This window comes from Formica exsecta, unplaced genomic scaffold (assembly GCF_003651465.1).
Source record: "Formica exsecta isolate Colony F162 unplaced genomic scaffold, ASM365146v1 scaffold7, whole genome shotgun sequence".
Lineage (NCBI taxonomy): Eukaryota > Metazoa > Arthropoda > Insecta > Hymenoptera > Formicidae > Formica > Formica exsecta.
In genome coordinates this window covers 101163-124863 of record NW_021853466.1, presented here as the reverse complement: position 1 = coordinate 124863, position 23701 = coordinate 101163, and the positions used below count along the sequence as shown (strand labels likewise).

The window sequence follows — 23701 nt, the reverse complement described above, 5'->3', positions numbered from 1 at the left end:
GCTTGTAACGCGAAGTCAAGTTAGCGCGCACGTACTGTAGCTATAGAAGCTATATAGACTATGGACGAGACGAGGTGAGGTGAGGTGAGGTGAGGTGAACGAAGCCCGATAGAGAAACCCGCTGTTTCGCGTCGCGACAGTTTGGGGCGCGGGTTTTTTCTTTTTTTTTTTTTCCCTTCCTTTTTCCTTTTCGGACTCGCGCCAGGGAACCGGCGCGGATCACGCACCATCCGATTTCGACCGGACGGGGGTGCAGTCCGGCGAAGTGACGCGCCTTCGGCGCGACGTTATCGCGAACGGACTATGCTCCTGGGAGAAGCCGCGCGCCACGGCCGTCAGGTGGCGACAGTCGGAAAACAGTGGGACGGCGTATAGACACCCTGCAACGGGACTGTCTCTTTCACGGGGATCGTCGTCCGCGATTTTTCTCGCGATCATCACGTACCTACGGCAGGATTTTCGGTCCCCGAGGTGAGTACTGTCGCTCGGCTTGTCGGGGTGCCCGCGTACGCCCGTCACCGGGGCGTCGCGGCGTCGCGCTGGCGCCCCGAAAACCCGAGCCGTGCGCCCGACCTTTTGTTTATTCGTGGCGATTTTTTCGCGACGACTTGTCGCGACGATTTCGCCGTCTTCCGCCGCGGTCCCGGTAGGATTTCCCGACTGGGCAGTTAGCGTGTGGCACGCGCTCTCTCGCGAGCGCGAAATTGTCGCGATCGGTCCCACGCGAGCCGAGATATCGCGCGAAATATTTCAGTCCGCGACTCGGAGACGGGAGAGCCCGAGAGCGCGCAGCTAGCGAGCGAGGCGCTCCGTGCATCCGTGTGTTAACGCAAAGTTTGTCACGTAATTTTTCTGGCCGCCAGGGCCGCATCTATCAAACCCGCTGTCCTGCCCGTTTCGGTCGGATCGGAAAATATCGTGCGCTTTTCGTCGAAGCTCGACCCCGCGTTTTATTTCTCGCCCGTTCCCATCCCTCCCTTCCTCCCTCCCTCCCCCTTTCTCCCCTTCCCCCCTTTCTCCCCTTGTCCTCCTTTCGTCGAGGAAACATGTTTGCGTCTCGATTGCACCTTGTTAACTTGTAACGAAATACATGTCGGAGTCCACGTGCTCCATAGCGCATTCTTCTCAAAGTTTTGACTCGTCATATTACTTTTAGTATAGTTTTTTTTTTTTTTTTTTTTTTTTTTTTTTTTTAATGAATATTTACATAAACATGTGCAATATATTTTTGCAATTATTATACATTGAAATTTTTACAAAATTTTTAGCTGTTTTTTTCATTGACTTTTAAGTATTTCTGAATTAAATTAGATAAATGTTGAAAATTGTTTATTTAATGTAATTTATAAAATAATTTTTATAATATTGTTGATGAAAAGAATAGTTGTAATATTTTGTAAATTTTGATAGAGGGAGAATGTTCTTTTTTTCTAGAAAATGTAAATGATATTGCAGGAGCCCAATGTGGGTGGAAGTGAGATGGCATCCAGGGAAAAGAAACCCTTAGCGCCTTCCAAATCAAAACAGAAGGCGAGTAATGACTCTGGCTTGCCATCCAATGAGGTCAAGAATAAGAAAGGCAAGTCATTGCCGAATATAAAGCAGCAGCAACTTGCGCAAGAGATTTTTGATACAGTAGCAACAGGTAGTCAGCTCTCTGTTAAAGTAGAGGCAAGCTTGCCNGGAATGCCCTTAAAAATCTGAAACGCAAACAGAACCTAAGAGCAGCCAAGGCAAATCTCATTAAGTCCAAGGTTACCAAGAAAGTGACGAACAAAAATATACACAGGATAGCTCCTGACGTTAAGAAGGGTGTTAAGACGAAAAGAGTTAAGCAATCGGAGGAACCAACTGTTAAGACAGTCGAGGTCGCTTCTAAATTCTCGGAAAATCAGATAAACAATAGAGACAACGAAGGCAAAGGAACTGAAACACCAAGTAAAAGTGCCAAGAACAATCTCAGGACCAAAAAAATCAAATCTGACATTCAGAACAAAGAAGAGGCCAGTGCTACATCTAGCATTAAAGTTAGTCCAAAACTTGGCAGAAAGGGAAAAACGGCAGAAAGTCCTGATTCTTTGTCCAAGAGTGCCAAACCAGCAAAGTTAACAAACTTGAAGAAAAATAATACCAAGGACAATCTCATCAAAGTTGTAGAGGATAATAGAGATTTGCAAAAGAGTGCAAAGAATCGAAAGAGCAGTGGCAAGGAATCAGATTGCGGTAGCATAAAAAGCAATTCTAGCATTGAAAAATTTCCAAAGACAGTTTTGGATGACAAGAATTCTATTGATCTTACTATAGACGAAGTTATTGCTTCTTCGATGTTGAGTGATTCTGAAACTGAAAATCAACAAAGCGTTACAGAGAAGACTGAAGGAAAAGTGACAAGGAGTAGGAAGATGTTGATGGATGAAAATATTGTCTGCGACATTGAAATAAAGAAAGAGCCTGACACCGATGACATGAAAGTTACATCGGATGGAGAATATACAGAGACGGATCAAGGATTCCACTTCCAGAATGCCATTCAATTGAGAAAGAGATCGAAAGTCGGCTATATCGAACATATGTCTCAAAGAAGCTTGAGAAATGGAAAACAACGACAATTGTCAGATTCGGGAAACTCCGCAGATAATGATTCTAAAAAGCGTCATACATTAAACTCGGATGGGACTAATATCTCGGATAATTTGATAGAACATATCTCGGACTGTAATACAAATATGGATTCTTGCTTTTCGGATCCCAATTGTAACGAATCTCAGACTACTGTGACATCAAGTAAAGAGGAGATTTGTTTGAAGGATGAAGTGTCAAAGAGTTTTGAGGAGGAAACTGATATTGGATTGGAAATCGAGAATAATAATAATAGTGATCGTATGGATAGAACAAGTGAAACGGGTCCGACATTACGTTCTAAAACTAAAGCTAAAACTATAGAAAACGAAGCAACAAAAGATGACGATGTTAAAATTGAAGACACACGAATAACGCCCAAGAGTGCGGAAGCACAAGAAGATTCAAAGAAACTTAATAATTTAGATCAGTCGAGAAAGGACAGTATCTTAGTTAAACTTACAGATAAATCGAAAGGTCGTAGGAGTAGTTTAAACATAGATACGAAAAAGACAGTTAATTCCTTTTACAGTACAGATAAATCGGATGGTAATTCAAAATCTCAAATAGATCAAATGATTGAGAACATTAAATTAAATATTGCAAAGTCCATCGAGAGCAAGATATTTGGTCCAGAGAAGGGTCTTGGATTAAGTAAAAACTTCGATGTGCCCAAAATCGAAGAGATTGTCGCGCCACTCAGTACAGAATCCCAGAAAATGGGATTAGAGGACAATACCGACGAAGACAGGTCCACCGTTACGAAAAACGAGATCACGTCAGATAGTTCGGAAAATTCAGTACCAAAAGTGGCCGATACTGCCAAAGAGATTGAAGAGAAACTAGTCAAGTCTGATATTGGGGAAGCAGAGACGCATTCGCAGAACATCCAGGAGAACAGGGCCTCCGATAGTGACAGAATTAATAATGTACATAATATTTGTGAATCTACGTGTAATATAAGTAATAATAATAATAATGCTGCATCTTACAACAGTATGGATGAATCAGAAATCGAGAACGTTGGTTGTAGTACAGCCGGCAGTGCCTCGGTCAATTTCGGTGATAATGAATCGAAGACATTGGACGAGAATAAGAAGATCGCTACGAGAAAGTCTTCGAGGATCAGTGATAAAAGTTCAGACAGCGTCAGTAATTCCGAAGCGAGAAAATCGAACAGGACACCGAGTAAAGCAATCTCGAGATTGGAAGATATTCCAGCGGAACATGTACAAAGACCTACAAGTGAGGGCACGATTTCAGAGGACACGATATTCCATCAGCTTTCAGATGATAATGCTGCAACTGCGTTAGTATCTGCATCCCCTCGGCAAGAAGAAGAGAGACTTACGGAAAAGCATACAGAAGCGAAAGAATCAGAAACTTCTCTAAACAATTCGGATGAATCAGAAACGCTGGAAAGTATATCTCGCGAGGTAGAGAGACTAGTAGCGGAAGACCAATCTGCCAAGTTATCATTACCAAATGCTACAAACGATACATCACTAAGCAAAGAAATAATTTGCGATACAATGGTATCGGATAAGGAATCAGGTATCGAATGTGTAAATAAACAAGAAGCATCTGCTTGTTGCGACGATAGTTCTATGCCGTTAGAATCAGCTGCCAATACTATAAACGAGATACCGCGCGAGAGCCATACGGATGGCAAGCTTGCCGATGCAATCGAGATATTGCAAGAGAACGATGTTTCCTGCAAAACAGCGCAAAGCGCGAAGCATTCTAAAACAAATAACGTATCAACCACCGCAAACTGTGATTCAAATAGCGAATGTAGCTCTGTAAATTCTGTGCCTGTACGCACGTGCACTCCCGTTCCTCGGCAGAACGACGAAACCAAGGATCGAGGTAACGACTGTAAAGAACTTTCCAACGATTTAACATCAAATTTGGACAAAAATGTTTTGGAGCAAAATTCGGAATCTAACGAAACAGATTCAAGCAATAAATCATCAGACAATAAAGATCCCGAGAAACAGAAACCTGCCAACCAGAAAAAGAGAAGAGTGTTACGAACTCGCGATAAGAAGAAGAGACAACAAGTCGCATCTCGCGGTCGAGAGTACATTGATGACGTAAAAGTCAAGGCAGAGGAAACTGTTGTGGAAAATGTTCAAAAGACGCAAAATTCCAGTCTACAGAGCGATGCCGATGAGGCGCCGCAAGGTTCATCAGCATTGGACAGGACTGTCGTTTCCGAAGATTCTCAGAAGATTGAAGATACGGGTGATTCACTCAATAGCAATGAATCAGACGACGTCCTCGAATCTCAATCCCGTACCCGTCGCAGTAGAGATATGAAGAAACGCAAGGAGGAACCGCCGTTGTCCAACAACTCCAAGACCAAGCGCGTTAAGCGAGATTCACGAAAGTCCGATCAGCAGAATAAAGAGGAGACTCTGCTGGACAACGAAGTCGCCAAGATCAACGAGAACAATAGATCCTTCTTGAACAAGTACGCCGGTGCCGAACGTACGGACAGCTTTCGTGAATTTTTCGCGGAGCACGAGCAGGACGGACTTGACAAGAAGGGACCCAGTGTGCGCAGCAAATCGGAAAACGACTTAACGGTTGGCGCAAAGAGCTGCAAAAGCGGGAAACGGCAACTCTCGCGAAACCTGTCCGAGAATCACGTGTCGAAACAGACGACTGACAACATAGATATTCTGGAAAATGAATGTAAGAGTCCCAAGATGCCGGAGCTCGTACAGAAGGATTCCGATGAGACTTCCACGTCTGGCGAGTCGTCTAATAGCGATATGCCAAAGATCTTGGAAACACCTGAAGACAAGGAAAGGAAAGAGTCGATCTTGCGAACGTTGGGGCTAGAATCCCTGGAAGAAGCCGCGAAGAGACTGCAAAATCAGCAAAAAATTAAAAAGGAGCAGTCGTCGGGCACTTTGAAGACAATCTTCAAGATAAAGGACAAAGATAAGGACAAACGGGGATCGCGATCTCCATTAAAGATGATCCTCAAACAACAGGGACGCGGGGACGGAGAGGGGGACTTACCCGAGTTCTACACCATTCAAAAGGAGGTAAGACAGCGATTTCGCATGCTTATTGATCGAATCTAATTCATTCATTCAACAAATGTTTTTCTTATCGTTTCCATTTTTTTATCTTCGTAATTTTTTTTATCTTCGCGTTTAATTTAAACCGCTGTGATATAAAATTATCGATCGATCATGGCAAATGAAAGAGATTTCTAATATGCAATCTATTGTCACTTCTTAGAGATTAATACCCTTAATTTCGTAACACGTGCTCGTTTAGTTTGTACGTCGCGTACATGAAAAACGTTTTAAATAATAAAGGGTTTAAAAAATATATCGTTAATATGCGGGTGTGTAAGCTCTCTGATGGGTTAATTTGACATACTTTATATATATTTTTTACGATCGATTCAATTATATTTTGTTTCCTTTTTTTTCAGTTTGGAACCAGTGGTTTGGGAGATAGCAGCTCTGGTGCGAACCGAAAGTTCACTACTAACCACAGACACTCTTGCGGTAATCCTGGTTGCGGGAATAACTAAATTGATAATCTCACTTACTTTTCCTTTATCGCCTTTTCCAAAAAATGTCATAATTTTTTTTAAAGCTAACTTAAGCGCGCGGTGGTTCACGTTTTCATCTCGGATATTTTAATGCAGATTATTAATGTACTCGAAATCGCGTTAATGCTCTATTTATATTCCCTCAGATTTTTTGTTCCATTTTTAAAGCTATTCGCTATGTGCCTAATGTAATTAAAAGAAAGTAATATGCACTAATCCGATACGAAATATTACGCAACACTTTTTGTATTTCAGACCACTAGTTCCAAAAACTACACTTACACTAGCCTAATATTTTTTTCATAGCAATGCATGCTGAAGAACGCTGTTGCTTTTCACCTATTACATTCTCACTAATACCGACGCCCTCGCATTATCTAAGTCGGAAGAACAATTATACGTTCGACATCTAATAATTCGCTAATTTTTATTATATCACAGATGATGATAATGAAGACGCTACACCTAAGGATCGTCAGTCGCTTGTTATTCCAGAGAAATCCTCCTCCTTTTCCATTCATCCTGGACGCGTATGTGCCGATGTATGTTCCTATTGCTTCGGCAAGTTTGGTTCCCTGGACACGCCGATGCACCTAGCGCAAATAAAATCCGACGAAAGGCGAAAGAAGATTTTGAACTTGGAGAGACATCTTACGAAAGATTCGTGTCTATGCGATGCATGCTATCGTCACGTTGATAGGAAGGTTCGTTGCTTGATCGCGCGAATCGTCATATCACTTGTAAATTAACTCTAGACGTATATATGGTTGCCATAATTCTGATTGACAATTTATCTTTCTTCTTCTAGGCGAACACTAGCCCGGCAAATATGCAGCAGAAGCCGCAGAAACAGCACAGACAATTGATGGTATCAAAATGTTCGGCTCGCGAATGCCGGGATCCTGCGCGACATCACGTTAAACGCCGTTGGTTGCTCAAGATAAAAGCCGGTCTACAAAATCAGGTTAATCTTTGTGACGTTTACTCGTGTTTAAAAATGTTTATGACAATATGACGGTGAATAGCGTATCGCTTGCGCTTGCAAACGAGAAATATTATTGCAGGTCGAGATAGATTGGGAGTCATGTCAGCACACTACGATGTCATTCTGTGTTAATCATTATCAAAAGATTGGACGCTTCTTGATGTGCGCGATGTGCAAACGCCGGCTCGCGCGAACGCACACCCATCAACTGACTAGCGCGGAGATCGATGAATTGAATCAGCTAGTCGGTCAGCAAGGAATCCCCGTTTCACTAACGGCCGGCATGTTTGTATGCAAACTATGTCGATACTTTACGCAGTTGCAGCTCAAATACAAGGACCTCGAGAACATGAACATGAATCACAGGAACTTCTGTAAGAGTTTTCGAAAGCGGTGAGTATATTATAGGCTAAATCGAGAAATTTCGTTGAAGAAATAGAATTGAAGAAAAATGCTTTTCGATATGCAGGGTCTTGCATTACCATGGAATCGAAGTGGCCGAGGACGAGGATGATGATTCGTCACAGCAGACGAATCAAATCAAGGATAAGAAGAGTAAGAAGAGCACCAAAAGCGCGCAACTGAAAAGTGGAAGTTCCAAGTCCCCGGAACACATGACGAGCGATACCTCAGAGAAGTCAACGCCGGAACCGAATAAGAACGAGAGTGTGGGATGTTCAAGCTCCTGCGAGATGGGTGGCGAGAATCGCGCTGCGAAGGCGAGCAGCAACGAAAACGGCGGCACGGATATTCAATATCTCAACAGTATCGAGAGCGCCGTGGAAAATCTGAAGAAGCGTAAGATGCTCGATATGCATGCATACACATCGACGGCCGACGGCGCGACGACGGCGAGTGAGATGGTGGAGATTCTCGGGATGGATAACGAGGTTACCCTGACGCGACTGCCGAAGAGGCCGAGACTCAATAATAGTAACAACAACGACATAACGCCCGTAGTGCAGAGACTCGGCGCGAATCCTTCCATAAGCGTACGCACGCTTTTTCCAGGCGAGGAGGAGATGAATCTTCACGTCAACATTGAGTTTCAGAACGTACGCGAAGTAACGCCGCAGGGATGGGAGAAGTGCGCAACAATGATTCAGTATGATCGCGAAACCAAGCATCTCTGGCAGCAATTGCAGCGACCGTACGGCAATCAGAGCTCTTTCCTACGACACCTGATCCTTCTGGAGAAATACTATAGGGCTGGCGACCTGATACTGGCGCCAAACGCTTCGCGGAACGCAATCAACTACTCAACGTCGGTACAGAACAGACTGATATCATACGAGGGCCCGGAAAAGATGGACGAACCGATAATGGAACCGATTGCAGCGGAATACAATTCGCGCCGTTTAAGTGGTGGCTATATGTTGGAAAAGGATAGACTGTCAATGCCTGGCACAAGTTCGATGTCTAAACCATCAACTAGCGGCAGCGGTGTGATGTCATCGCATTCGACGAAGATGAATTCACCGCGGGTACTCAAGCTCAACTCGGGGGTGTCGATTATCAAAAAACCGCCGCCCAATCTGCAACGATTAAGCCTGCCGTCCACCAGTGGTGGCGGCGGAATCATCGGTACTGCAACTGCGAATGGCGTTAAGCGGAAAGATGGACAAAGTCTATCCTCTGCTTACAGCGGCGGCAGCGGCAAAGTGTTTCAATTAAGCGAACCAGACCTGAAGCGGATGCAGTCGCTCAACAAACGGCAGAAACCTAGTGACAGACAGTTCGGTGCCGGAACGAATAACGGATCGATCGGCGGTTCAAGCTCGCCGACAAGCAGCAATGTCAGATCGCATTACCAGAAGACGCAGATCACTACAATTCCCACTGGCCACAGCCAACAGTTCCAGAGACACTTGCGGATGCAACAGGAGATGCTGAGCCGTCAGAGCCGCGGCGATTTCGAGCCGCTCATCTGCGACATGACGCGTTCCGCTGCGAACGAAAACAACTCGACCGGCCAAAATCTTATACAGAATCTTAATCTGCCCAAGTCGATCCAGGTAACGACTAAGCCGACGATGACGTCGTCAACGAACAGTCCGATTCCGATTTTGCCCAAGATCCCAAAATCGTTGACGGTAATACCGCAGACCGTCACGAGACCTGCTGACAAATGAGAGAACGAGAGACGTAAGTAGGCATTGTTGAACACACAATTTTTTATCTTCCTTTTCGAAGGAGAAGACATAGTGCGGCGAGTATGAGAGATCGATTTGCACATGCGCTTTTTTTACGCGCCCGATCGAAATTGCCGCCAAAGCAAGACAAAAGATGATGATGATCAATGCTCGGAGAGCAGTTTTTGCCTTACGTGAGCGCATCGCGGTATGCACTTACCGAGCTTGAACGCTCAAAATATACACATATATGCATATATACATACATACACATACATATACGACACACATTGATTTTGGATTACGGTTAAAATGAAACAGATTACAGACGATTTATATTTGTTGCATCAATCGTGATCACCAACTTGTAAATAGATTATATCATAATTTGTTCAAATTGTGAAACACTTCGAGATTCTAACAATATCATACATACATTAACAACCAAAACTTTATTATAAAAAAACGCATTAACGAAAAACGTGTTGAACAATGCTGTTTCCACGGAAAGTGCCTAAAGTGACGAAAGGCAGCACGGAAGTTATTAATATTATCTGTAATTATGCAATTTCGCACAGTCATTACAGATGTCAATATCCAAAGTCCTCTGGTAAAATGTTGTAAACTGTAAAGATTATTTTATTGAACTTAATTTACTTTTACTTAATTTTTTTGATCGATATACCGGACATATCTATTTTTCAAAAGCGGGGTAAAGAGAAGGATAGGAAAGGGAGGCACAAAATATTCAATATATATAATTCAATATATATATATATTGAATCTTATGGCGATTCTTAACGGTAGTTCGTTCTTCTTATCGGGTCTGAAGAAAAGATTCGAGTTATTATTAATTCAAGTTCAAAGCTGCATGCGAGCGATACTATACACCGGAAGTCATATATTTGTCTACGCAGATACCTTTTCGGGCATCTATACGACGACGACCTGAACAAATGTATATTGTAATATTGGCCTGCTCGATCTTTTTAAAAGCATAACAAGAATGTAATTAATTAAATAACGATCAGTATCTTTAGTCTAAAGTTGGTCGTTGATGAGCGCCGGTATTAGCCGCATTCTGGCATTCGCGCATCACCGCCACGTCACGTTCCTGTTAACACACATGCGAGATTCCTTCGCACCGTTTGCATTAAACTGCCGGCAGAAAGTTCTTTCCATTCACGTCATGCAAGAGACTGCGAGATAATGCTTCAAAACGATTCGTAGTGTGAATTATATCTTTAAAAAAAGAAAAAAAATATAGATAATCGCCTTTTTTCTGTGGGATATAGAAGCAAAATTCATACTTTTTCTACACTGCCCAATATATTTATGACCAAGAGAAATATTTTGCAGAGAGAGAGAGAGAGAGAGAGAGAGAAATTTGAATGACTTATGTGGATCTTAAAAATAATAGTAAATATAGAACTAAAAATAAGAGACAGAATAAAATTGCGTTCGTAACTAGATATAAAAAAAAAAGAAAATTAGAAAGTGTGAGTTTTGCTCGTATATCTGTTACGTTTGCATCACTCTATAATACCCTGCACTAACAATCGTGTGAAATTCCATAGTGGAAAAATTTTTACCACATCTTTTATATCACGGAAAAAAAACCTGTCATTATATTACTATACTATGAAATATTATTTGAATCATGATTGTCGTAAAATCGTTTTATTTTTATACATTTGAGCATTGTTCAACCGAATAGAAATAGAGAATAGATTGACGATGGGTATACGAAATTTTACGCGTTTCCACTTGTTTTACAGATCATAAAAGAATGTTTGTTTATATATGCATTCTCAAATTTTATCATGTATTATTTAATCAAATATATTATACAATTATAATCTCTCAGTTATATTAGTTATATCTGTTATTAAGATGGTGTCATTAAGATTATCTCAACTGCCTACAAATCAAGTAAAAATACGATATAACTATTTTACATCTCATTATCTTATAACTATGTATATATTACTCACATTTTTTTTTTGCGTACGTAATGCACAAATGAATGTCTTAGTATATTATTTTGAAACGTACTTGTACAATTTTAATTTTCCTTCGAGGTGTTTCATGTTTTCATATCTGTGGAAAAAACGATTCCTCCTTTCTCTGATCCAATTTAATACAGAAATATTCTTTTAAAAATTTAAGAAGCAATAGATATTATACATTAGACGAATATGCGAGAGTATGTGTTTTATTATAAAAAAATATTCACCAAACGACTAATGCATATGCTCATATATTCAAAGCACACACATAAACAAACACACACACACACACACATACACATACAAACATACGTTTATATAAATCACGCGTACGCGTGCACGAATGTACGAATAAAAACATAGGTATTACATGTATATTGACTATATATAATACCGCGTTATAAATAAAAGAACTCTTTATAAATATGATATATATATAAAATAATAGACATAATATTATATATATAATATAAAGAAAAGTACGTGTGTAACGGTATACACACATACATACATACACACACGTGTTATACATATAAATGCTTTATTTTACTAAGGATATTTTTGATATATCTATATATAATAAATATATGTATATCGAATTAAAGGAAGGAAAGCAAATCACTAGCGATACGAGTGATCGATGAATATAAGTATTGTTATATCGGGACTATGCGGGGTGTGATTATCCGAAATCGCAAACAGCTTAAGGTGGAGTGTGCCGCAAATATATATAATGATCATAAAACATGAGAGAGAGACTAATTGCAATACACATACGGAAGATTGATATCGATTCACGGATGTACATGTGTCCCCATTCTGATTTTGTTCGCCATTCTCACTATCAATGAAATTTCGGCTTCTTATGTAATTTGTTATCAATAAGAAATCGATCGCAGTGATTTTACATCGTGTTCAACAATACTGTTTCCATTTTATTGCTTTATCCTTATACAAATTTTCTATTTGAAATTTTCTTCATTGTGGTTGAGATATTTAGATAAATCCTTCCGAGAGATATAAAGTATTTGTGCGTGTTAATATTTAAGATTTGTTATTTTAAGTAATCTTGATATAAATTACAATTATATGATATCACACAGCACGTGTGCATAAGTATTTATTATTTTAATGTAGAAAATATTGTCTTTTTTTTTGTAGAATTAATTCTTAATTTTCTTATGCAGAATTTTCTTTTCAAAGTATTGCTATATATTATCTTATTGTTCCCTCTATGACGCTTAGAATGACTCTTTATAGCTTTTATTACAGTAAAAGCTGTAAAAAGCGCGAAAGCAATGCTTGTTGTCATCGACAAAAATTTATGATTCCATGCTATTTAATTATACCAAATCAAGTTAAAAGAAATTTGACAAGACTTTTCTTTATATATTTCATATGTGTGTACTTTTTTTATATTTTTGATCATTCATATACAACGAGCGAATAAATCCAAATTGAAAATATATCCTCGAGACACATTATCGTCGTGAGGATAATTAAACGATCACTTGCGCTAATTACACTCGAATATTTGACATTTCTGATTTACTCGCCATACTTTGCATGCGCCTAATGTAAATTCGTGGCACACTCCACGGTGTGGCCTCCGCCACGTATGCACACGTGGATGATGCGACGCAGGAGGGAAAGAAGAGTTTGCGGATCGCTAGCGAACGAGAACTGAGTTTAAGTTTTAAGAATTCTATTTTTCTTGCTGCACAGAAAGTGTAAATTAAAAATCATAAACTTACCTCGAACGATTTTGACTCTTGGTGATCGATTGCATCGTCGTCCTCGATCTATAATAATTATTTAATATTATCATCCACACGGAAGTAAATTCAAACATATATTTCTTAAAGAAAAGAGACAGTAACTTTCTATTGTCATTTACGGATAAGAAAAAACTGATCTCTGAACATGTTTGTTGATAGTCTATGCGAAAAGTAAATCAATAACACGTTCGAATTTTGATGATAAATAATACGTTTGAAGAAATTTTTTTTCAGATTTGTGTTTGGATGATACTTGAATATTTATTTAATTTTTTTTTTATGTTTATAGGCAAAATGGCAGCGTTCGAGTTGTGCTTACTCGATCTCGATTGCTCAAGTGTTCAATTTAATTTCGACGTAAAATCGTGGATCCTAAGAGTCAATAAACGTCCCGAGGATGTTGGAATGGGTGTGATTTCACTCAATTACAATGAAAAATTATAAAAATGCGAGTGAATAAAGGTGCTGCTACGATAACTTGAATTAGTATATAATTCATTGCGCGCCCGCGATATATAATATATAATAATCACAAGTTATATCAGATTTAAATACAGACGTTTTAAAAATGAAAAGATGTGCTTTTATGTATGCGTGTGTGTGTGCGTGCGCGTGTGTGTGCGTGTGTACGTGCGTGTGTATGTGTGTGTGAAAGAGAGAAAGAGAGGGAGAGAGAAAAGGCAAATGTTGAATGAGATACAATTGTAAATGTACAGAGCAAATCTAGGATTAAGGATGAAATTATTTTGTAATAACATATTACGTTTAATATTAATATGTATTATTAATTATATTCTGATTTGCCTTTTCCGCAAAAGAGAAAATGATTTGCAATATCCCGAAAATCGAGTTTGCTCAATTGCGACTGACCGTCGAAAAACCATATTATATCAATTACGTTTACAGTAGCAACAGCTTTCTTCACTCGCCGTTGTCTCACTTTTTTGGCGACAAGAAATGCCGATCGGGTATATATAAACTTGACATGAAAGATAACCGATTTGTGTGATTGACAATCACTTTGGCAGTGTGGATCGCCCTTCGAGGGATTCGAATCGCATAATCCCGTGTTCTTGTCGCGAAGAAAGTGAAACGACCAAAATATCGCGGCCTTGACAACGAGCGGATCTCTTCGAGGAGAGCGAAAAAAATGAGAGTGCAAGTGTGAAAAAGCAAGTATGTGATGGAAAATGGAGAAAGCGTCGCGTCACGCAAAATGTTTCGATGTTCTTTGCGTGTGCGTGGACGAGAATATTTTTCAGAAAATGGTGATATCTTGCCTCTCGCGAGAGGTGATATTTTATTAAAACACGTGGAAAAAAAAAACAAAAAAATAGCGGAAATTTTGCACAGACTTGGTGCTGAGTTTTCTTAAAAATGCTCTTTCGAAGGCTCGAATGCACGAAATCTTAAAAAAAAAGGAAAAAAAAAAAAAAAAAAAAAAAAAAAAGAAAACGATACGAAAGAAATCGCTGCGTCTGCAGTTGAAGAGAAGCAATAAACGCGCGCTTAAGTTTTATTCGCGGGTCGAGCCTCTCGAGGACATATATGATGTTTTATTACGCACTCTTAGACATCTCGGGGACACATTGAGCGTGGTCTTTTGTCTCTCGTCTTACGCGAAAATTTCCCCGAGGAAAAAAAGATATCGAGGCGGCAACCGCGAGGCGAATCGACAGAAAACTACGCTCCCGCCTCTCTTTTCGATACTCTCTTCTCTCTCGACCACGAGAAATTGTGTTCAAAAATTTAGTATCGCGGCGACGCTGCAAGATCGAACCCAGGGTCGGTGGTTTAATCGCGGAAACTATGTGAGGTTGTTCGCGAAGGGTTGAGAGAAGGAACGGCGGAGTGGATCTAATCCACTCCTTTCAGAGAAATTACGAAGATTAATTTAACTTTAATTAAAATTTAACTTGGAGATTTGTATCCTTTCGAGTTCGACTGAAAAAAAACAAATTAGACCAACGTCTGCATCCTTTTACTCTCAACCCTTTCGATTGGGTATCTGGACACGAATATGGAAAAATTCTTTCTCTCGCACTTTTTAAATAGTCAAAATATTCAAGATACAAATTAGAAGTTTTGTATCATATTATTTGAATATTCAAAAAAAAAAAAAGAAAAAGCTGTGCGAGTAAAGAATCCATATTTAGCCCATATTCAGGTCAGGTACCTTGATGAATAGATTATCGAACATGAAGCACTGCGTAGATGATTAATGATTGTGTTGGACATGACTGAATGATGCGTCAACTTGTTTGCGCGGTCGATGACTGCACAGTCGAGAATGCAGAAAGATTCCGACTCTCTTTGGTTTTTTTTTTGTTTTTTGTATATTGTTTATTCAGAAGTAACTTAGTCTAGAAAATTGCGTCTGGACTAAAGTAATGTCACACAGTGTATCTTGTACATCATCGTGTAGATGACGAAACGCACAACCTGTAACATGTAACGCGGGATTCGAGTGTGTTTTTGCGTGATCACGACGTGCCTCGTTTCGCTCTTTTCGGCTAAAGCGTTAATTATGTTCTTTAAACAATCATGGGGATGTCATCCTCCAAAGCGAGGAGGAGGCGCGAGCATCCTGTATACACGGCGACTTATAATTATTTAGGCCGACCGTGACCAAAGCGCGAATCAGGGATCGATTCACCGGGGTCGATCGCTGTAAGATATAATCCGTTAATTAAGATCCATCGTCGTTAGGGTAGAGATTTATCAGCGCGCGATCGAGACTCTTGTCTCGCGACTTGTGCTTTTAATTAAGATTAAGATTATTATTTTAAATAAGATTTACATCGCGAGAGAGAGAGATACTCTCTTGCGCCCTTGCGTATCACATCCGCGATTAATTTTACGTACGTCCTCTTAATTCAATTCTATGCGATAATATAACGCTTAGAATTATTATATTAATATCATTACGAGAGCGCCTCGCGTAAGGAACGAATTGTGAGTTCAAGTAGTAGTCAGTCGTAGCGCATACGATTCGAAACAATGGCTCTTTGTCACACCCGGCGACACCCGGTACCGGTCCCTGACTGAGAGTTATTATCGTTCCTCGGCCCCACATTAGATAAAAATAACGATCTCGAATGACGATCGGAGATGTTCGAAGCAATAATCGTGGCAGGTCGGACGATTTTCCCTTTTTTGAAAGAAAATCCTTTTAGCAACGTGATCGAGAGAAGCGGCAAGAAATTCGTGTGATCTATACGTACCATTGCGAGCGAGCGTGAAAATGATCTTCGAGGGAGGATGAAGAGACATCGAGTGCCGAGAAACAGGATAAACGGGGGGAATCCCGTCTGTACGTTCGGAGCCTTTTCTCTCTCTGGTCTCTGGCGCGTCCAAGCTCATATACACAGACACAACACATACACGATGTTACAACTATTATGTTATTTAAATTAATATTAACACACGTTAATGCTAGCATGATAATCCTTTGTTTATTTAGTTTTTAAGCGTAATAGTTATATTATTAGTTCTCTATCCTTTGTATATATTTTTCGCAAGTCTCAATAAAAAAAAAAAAAAATCAATAAAAAGAACAAAAAAACCATTAAAGTGTGTGCAGCCTTCCATTTTCATTACCACTGCCATTACGATCTGCATAATGTATATGATATTATATGACAAATAAATAATGTATAATATATATAATAATCTTGTCATTTTTTTTTTTTTTTGGTTTCTCTGTACGCGTCTTTTTCTTGATTATTGAGACTGTGGAAATTGACTGGGGAAATTGAAGACAGCGGTTATTGTTTTTGCAGTTTATTTGCAATTTGTTCATATAATTGGTAACTGATTTCGGATATAACTAGTACTAAAAAAAACCTAAACAACGTATGAAATTTTATACATAGCTAATTATCTTAGTAGTGCTAAGGCGACTATTTACATGTAAACGCATTGAGCCGTTTTACGCGATGTGTATCGTCAGGTGTCGGGAGAGCAACACACGCGCGAGTTCCGTATACACATTGCACACGGTTCTCAGAAATCTCTGGCCCAGGCGTTTCGAAGGAAGTTTGGATCTATCTGCGCATTTAACGCGTCCCAAACGTATTGCCACGGAATTTGTCTTTACCCATATATTTTTTTTTTGTTTTTGTTTTCAATTCTCGGATTATTGGGTTATTAATAAAAAATATCAGATTGTCGAAAATAACGTGTTGCGATGGATATCGCAAAAATATGCTTTTAAATCGCGAACAAGTCTTTCTTAATTGACCTAATATACAATATAATATATAATATAATATCTCCAAAGGATAGGAGATTTTACTCTCGAGAAGAAAATTTAGATTCAATTTTTTTTCGACACGTTTTGTTTTGCGACGAAGATAAATGTTTATTTATAAAAGAAGCTTCTTTGAGAGCTGAATAACATACGTATTTGTAGGTCGATGCGATATGGGTGACAAATCATTATCCAATTCCTTTTAGCACTTTTCATGAGAAATAAAATAAGTTAGAAAAAAAGTAGGATTGCATGAATGTGATTGCCGACCACGAATCAACGAAACGTGGCTGCTACGTACGTCGATAACGAGCATTGGTACCGATAACTATAATAAATTGACACATAATGTTTTCCACATCGTGCGTAATTTTAAATAATAATATAATCATTGCGATTTTGTGAGGGATATATTTAACAGTATCGCGTTTATAGTTTTGAGCATTTGTAATTTCGTGACATTGAAACGCAAAAATATATATAACATGAGAATATTATTCGTGTTTGACGAGCAATTTAAATCGAATAATTTAACAAACGCGTTTTAAATCAAGTAATTTAACAAACGCAGCAGTGTCTAAATCATATAAAAATTGCGAAAAAGAAACATTAGCAAATATTAGAGGAATGAAAATATTGCACTACGTAGAATCCGTGAAAAATTCGTGAAAAATATTCGACATGATCCAACTATCTTCAAACACGATATTTGCAAATAATATTAACACTTTCTTAACATATAACTAAATCAAAGGCGAGAAAAAGTTTAATTTTGATTAAAACAGAAAGAAAGGAAAAACGGAAAAATTTCTTTCGATTAAAATCAAATGTTAAGAATCAAATAAAATTAACGATTCAAATCCAAGTTTAGAATGTAGATAATAAAATAACAAAATATATTTGCGCGATAAAAAACGAAATTTTCATCTAATATAAAATCGCGCTTCTCGATTCGGATTTCTGCGTTGATCGCGAAGACTCTCCTCCCTATATCGTTCCAGAGAAAGGAAGAAGAAGACCTCGCGATTGATCACAACCGATCGTGCGACGATCGAAAAATAATTTATAACGCGCCCGTTACTTAATAATTCGCTAAAACACTCGGAGGAACGCAAGTTTCTCATTCGCGAAAAGTCGAATATTTTCTTCCATGATGAGCTTTGTCATTGATTTTATAATGAAATATTGCAAGATTCATGTCGTGATTTCCCGTGTCATTCTTTTCGATAATATACAGGATAATATCGTAGAAAGAGGAAATCACCAGTGAGAAAATACAGCTATTGCTCGCTGTTTCTATTCCTCTCGAGCGTAAAGAAAGATATTATTAATAAAAATGATACGATAACGTACAACAGCTAAGGCTCGTCGTGGCGTTACGCAGTAGCGTGTCTTTCTGTTGCGCTTACAAAATAGCGTTCGGAGAACATTCTCTGGAGTGAACCGTACCCCGCATTAGCCGTAAAACCTGAAAACAGTTGTTTGCGTCTCTGAGAACCGACAATATATATATATATATATATATCGATAAGAATACAAAATTTTGAATTTTTCTACAGAGAAAACTGCATCGCGAAGAAGCGGGTTTTTTATATCGGCTAATGGGAAAGGATTCCCTGTAGAGTACAATGTTCTCAAACGCGAGACGGAGAAGAGATCGCGCTTCGCATTATCGCGAAAATTACAATTTTATAATCTTTGCGCGATCTTCTCCGCTTTTCCTAGTAATAGACTACAATCATTGCGTGGAAAGCGCTCTTTAAACGCTCTTTAATTCGAAACGCCGGGAAGACGCACATCAGAATTTCGCGCGTCTTCGCGATAAAGATAAGCGCGCGTTATCACGTGTTCGCGCTTCAGCAACGTTCGAAGCGGCAGACAAACTTTATCAGAGAGCCCGACGTTTGAAACACTTTCAGACTTTGCTGGCGCAAAAGCCGCGGTTTCCACGCGCATTCGTTCGTAGTTCCGGGGACGTGCTATCTCGCAACATAATTCATCCTATATACTTAATAACGTGCTCTCTTAAAAATCTATCTTTATATGTACAAACAAGCGCATACGCGCGTGACGTGTGCCAAAGACCGACGTCGCGTCAGCGGATCACTGTAAGTAGGCACGTGTCTCCTACGACGCTTCGGCGCTCGCAAGGTGCGATTCGAGCCGCGGGCAAGATTGGACGAACAATGCGCTAGGAGGACTGTGCCGGCGAGTATACGTGAATCAGCATATGAGGATCACTATTAGCACGGCATGTCGACGGATTCAGAAAATTTAAAAACTATATACAACTCTACATATAATTCCTCTCCAATTAAATTTATAAAATAATCCGTAAAAAAAGGTCAATTTGTACAATTTATAAAGATAAAAGAGAAATATCGTCGAAAGAATACAGTTCTATAGCAAAGAAATGATTGTTACAAAAAAGGATGCACTTACTATAGAAAGGAAAAAGAAGAAACAATTGCATATACGGATAATCGGCTGAAATTCATCATCTATCATCTTTAAAATAGGATTGATATTGCCGATGTATAAATAGAGATCAAGCGCGGCATCCAAAAAGCGAAGCCAACTATTACATCAGTGTAAAGAGTACTGCAAAGAGAAATTTTCGGCGTACTATTGGATTAACATATTAGACAAACTATATCAATAATGGAATAGTTTGAGCATCAACTATTGGCATATTCGTCCGTATTGTCTCTCGCGGTAAATCTGTAATTGTTGGTCTTGCTTTTATACGATATATATATGCTACATAAAATATCAAGAATTGAAAATGAATGTTCTATGATTTTATTAGGTCTAAAGAAAAAGGTTTGTACTAATGTTATTGCTACTTAGAAAGGCCGATTAAAGAGCGGTGTGCGTTTACGGTGTTATTAGATATCTCGTAGACGCGCGTTGAACATTGAGTCAGTGCCGTAAGTAGATTATTACCAGCATGAGTCAGACTCTCGTAGGCGATGATTCGACCGAGATACCGTGCATATATTATGACGGTTTATTATATGTTACTTGGCATCCTCTTCCGTATATAAAACTTGTAATTTACATTTTTTCAAATCTTAAAATTCAAGATATAATTTAAGTTATTAATATGCATCGATCGCGGATCTATTTTTTTAACTCATCTATTTGTTAACATCAGAATCGCGAATATGTTAGTTTTATCTCATTTTGAAATTTAAATCCCAGCCGTTTTTTTATATAGCCAATGTGAGAACCAAGTATTAATGAATTTTGTGTAAATCTTTTTAGAACATTGAAACATTTTTTTTTCCTTGAACAAGAATATTTCTTTTTGAAGCCGTTTTCTAGATATTTTTGTTCCGTTTCGCGATTCTAGTGTTAATAAATGTGGATAGCGCGCGCTTAATTTTGCTCATCCATTTGCCCACGGTAAAAAATCCTTTAGAGCACTTTTACAGAGCTATCGCACTTTTGCGAGTTTTGTCCTCGGCATCGAAGACAGACGGATGGTCTCCGATGTCGCATTTGTGTGTGGCCACTCTGTCGACACTTGTCCTTCTTCTTTATTCTTTATGGATTTCCGTCTCTCATGGGATGCAGTACCACCACTGTCGGTACTATGCAACTCGATGAGATCACGCGTCTCGACGATATTACTCCTCTCGACACGTGCTCACATATTTCACTTGCGAGGATAAGCCACAGGACAATCAGTGGATCCCGGCTTATCTGTCAGAGCTCGTCAAGTGAGTCCGCATCCTTAAAAATCGCTATCCTGTCTTCGCCGTTTTGCGACATCATCGCGGGTCGCTCGAGGCACGACGCCGCCGTCTAGGTCTCCAGGCCAGGCACTAGATTATGAAAGGTCTGTATATCGTGAAAAGCGCGGCCGCAACTCTGGTTGTTGTTGCGCTCAAACTTGGTGAGGTCAAAGTGCTCGTCCAATGATTGCAGCTCGGCCAACCGTTCCTCCAGCGTTTTCGCTGAGTCGGCGAACCTGGCAAAGTCGCAGAGCCGATCGGGATCGACTACGTCGGCCACTTCCATCATGTCAGAACATGATCTCGAGAGGTGAGCGTTTGCGTCGTCGAGATCTTCGGGGAAGAGCACCGAGTGGCAACTCGTGTTGCTGCTGGCGGTCGTCGCGGAGATGTTGCTTGCGCTGCCCGATCGTACATCGATTACGCCATCACCGCCCAGACGATCCTCCGGGAAACCCAGGTGATGGTGGCTATTGTGATGCGACCCTTCCGGTTCCGGTTGAAGCTCGTCGATGTGCGAGAGCAAGCGCGGCGTTGGCGGCAGAATGTAGAAGTCGCTGAACACGTCGTCCTGCAGATCTAGGTCGTCGTGCCTCTGCCTCTTGGAAATAAGCCCATCGTTCCTCGAATCGTCGGCTAATCTGCATCAATTAATTAATGAAAAATATTAGCACGAGGATTCTTTTGACGTTGAACATTGCAATTCGACAAATTTTGCGAGAAATTTCGAAATAAAATAATAAACACTGTATAGACGCGGATATGTTTCGGTGCGTACCTCTTCCTGGAGGATGCCTCCTCATCCGTCACGTCGGAGATGAGGTTGCCGGCGACGCTGTTCTCCTTGCTGACGTCATCCATGTATGATGCCATCACCGGAAGGGTGCCGTAACTCCGCGTCTTATCGTCTCGGCTTTCCCGATGCAACCGACGCAGCGCGTTATTTATGAGCACCGATCGGCACAGGCTCGCCTCGGGATCCTCAATCCTCTTCAGCTTGACGGCGGAGATCTTCATCAGACGACGGCGTTCCTCGCGGGCGCGATACTTGGCAGATATCATCGTGGGTCGACTCCTGCGGATCACCAGATCCTCTTCCAATCTCATTTTAGCGTCTACACAAACAAGAAGAACGGGAACATTATTACAATTATTATTGCTATTCTCTCAGTTCTCGAGTACATTTTGTTAATTTAGATATTCTTACAAAAGTAACATCTTTTCTTTTGATACAGGATGCCTAGGATACATCGCCACATGTTAAACGATTGACTTTTCAATCTCTCTTGCTGTGACAAGAGATGGGAAAACCAAATGAAAAGTGCTATTAACGCAGTAAAACGCCCTACCCTACATTAAGAATATTATTCTTTTGTACGTAATAGAACCGGAATATATATAGCTCTTTATCGTAAAGACTAGATACCTAACAACTAAATACCTAACAACTTTCTATAGATTATCATAAATCGATTAAGCTAATAAAGTTTTTTTTTTGGTAATTAATAACGACGACGGATCACTATAGTAAAAAGAAAATAGTTTGGGAATATTCTATGGAGTAAACAATTTCAACGGTACATTTTAAATAATAATACATCATTTATATACCTAGTGCATTTTGCAAAATCTCGCGGAGATTTGCACGGAAACGGTCTTTTCCATACGTTTAATCGAGTAAACAATTTCTAGCGATCGATATCATCTGTATTAAGTATGCGTGCGCGCGTGTCATTTATACCATATTTATTAACCGGTGAAAAAAAAATTCGATTATAGCGTGGATACATTTTTTTCACGATGCCCATCAGAAGTTTTCAAGCAGCTACAAAGGAGGGGGGAGGAGGAAGAAGCGTAAGTTCATACTTGTAGTGCGTTGTGAGTGCGTTTACGCACTCACATACATACTACGCCGATAATCTACGGAAACGAAAGGTCTTCTCTTCTTTTTCTTTTTCCCTCTATCGTCGTCGTCGTCGTCGTCGTCGGCCTCGCTCGCTGACTGACCTAGTTACACGACAGCGCTTCCGTCTTTCCGTTCACGCAGCGCGTAAATAAATCCTGCCCGTCTGTTTCATATAGGTAGAGAGGGGGAGGGAAAGTAAAAGAAAAAATACAATATTTTATCTCGCAAAAGAAAAAATCATATACGCATTAATATCCATTAATAAATTAATTCATTGTTTGCTTCGATAAGAACAAAAATGTTTTATTTATAAAAAATATATACTTATATAAAATATATATTTTTGAAACTTTTCTTTTATATAGATGGCAATTTTTATTTCACTACGTGCCGCTATACGTTATATTCGCACATTTCCTATGCAGTTTATTGCTACTTCGGTGTTTTAATATTAAAAGGAAAACGGTTCTCTCCTCGCGCGAGCTCATTTTTCTCGCCATCGACAGGACGTGCTCTATTCTCGAGAAATGTTTTCGCGAACGAATACTTTAAATTGCCATGGAAGTTGCCTTCTGACCGGTCGCGAGATCATTTCCGGTTGTCGACGAGAGCATTGGATCGAATGCTCGAAATCGCGCCCGATCCCCGCTAATTCCCAATCTCCGCGATCGATCCTATCGCGTGAAAATTGTTAATTCGC

The 23701-nt window shown here is 39.8% G+C and overlaps 2 protein-coding genes across 6 annotated transcripts in view; one reads left to right on the top strand and one right to left on the bottom strand.

The window, feature by feature from the left end:
* Window positions 1–2: 2 nt before the first annotated feature.
* LOC115243230 lies at window positions 3–14437 on the top strand. Its single transcript, XM_029820043.1, is given in 8 exon segments — window positions 3–74; window positions 1435–1681; window positions 1684–5678; window positions 6077–6152; window positions 6641–6903; window positions 7008–7163; window positions 7264–7577; window positions 7654–14437. Coding segments are annotated over 7 exon segments (6705 nt in total). The 5' UTR covers window positions 3–74; window positions 1435–1443; the 3' UTR covers window positions 9317–14437.
* Window positions 14438–15415: 978 nt separating this feature from the next.
* The window catches only part of LOC115243220, a 40311-nt gene continuing 32025 nt past the window's right edge, over window positions 15416–23701 (bottom strand). For 4 of the 5 annotated variants that reach the window (XM_029820024.1, XM_029820022.1, XM_029820020.1 and 1 more), the window contains 2 exons: window positions 21874–22210; window positions 15416–21736 (listed from right to left, as the gene is read on the bottom strand). In XM_029820024.1, coding sequence (XP_029675884.1) covers window positions 21166–21736; window positions 21874–22202 — 900 coding nt within the window. In that variant the 5' untranslated portion in view covers window positions 22203–22210 and the 3' untranslated portion in view covers window positions 15416–21165. Of the gene's footprint in view, window positions 21737–21873; window positions 22211–22302; window positions 22470–23701 lie in introns of those variants that run through there. The other variant, XM_029820021.1, reaches the window with a different exon arrangement.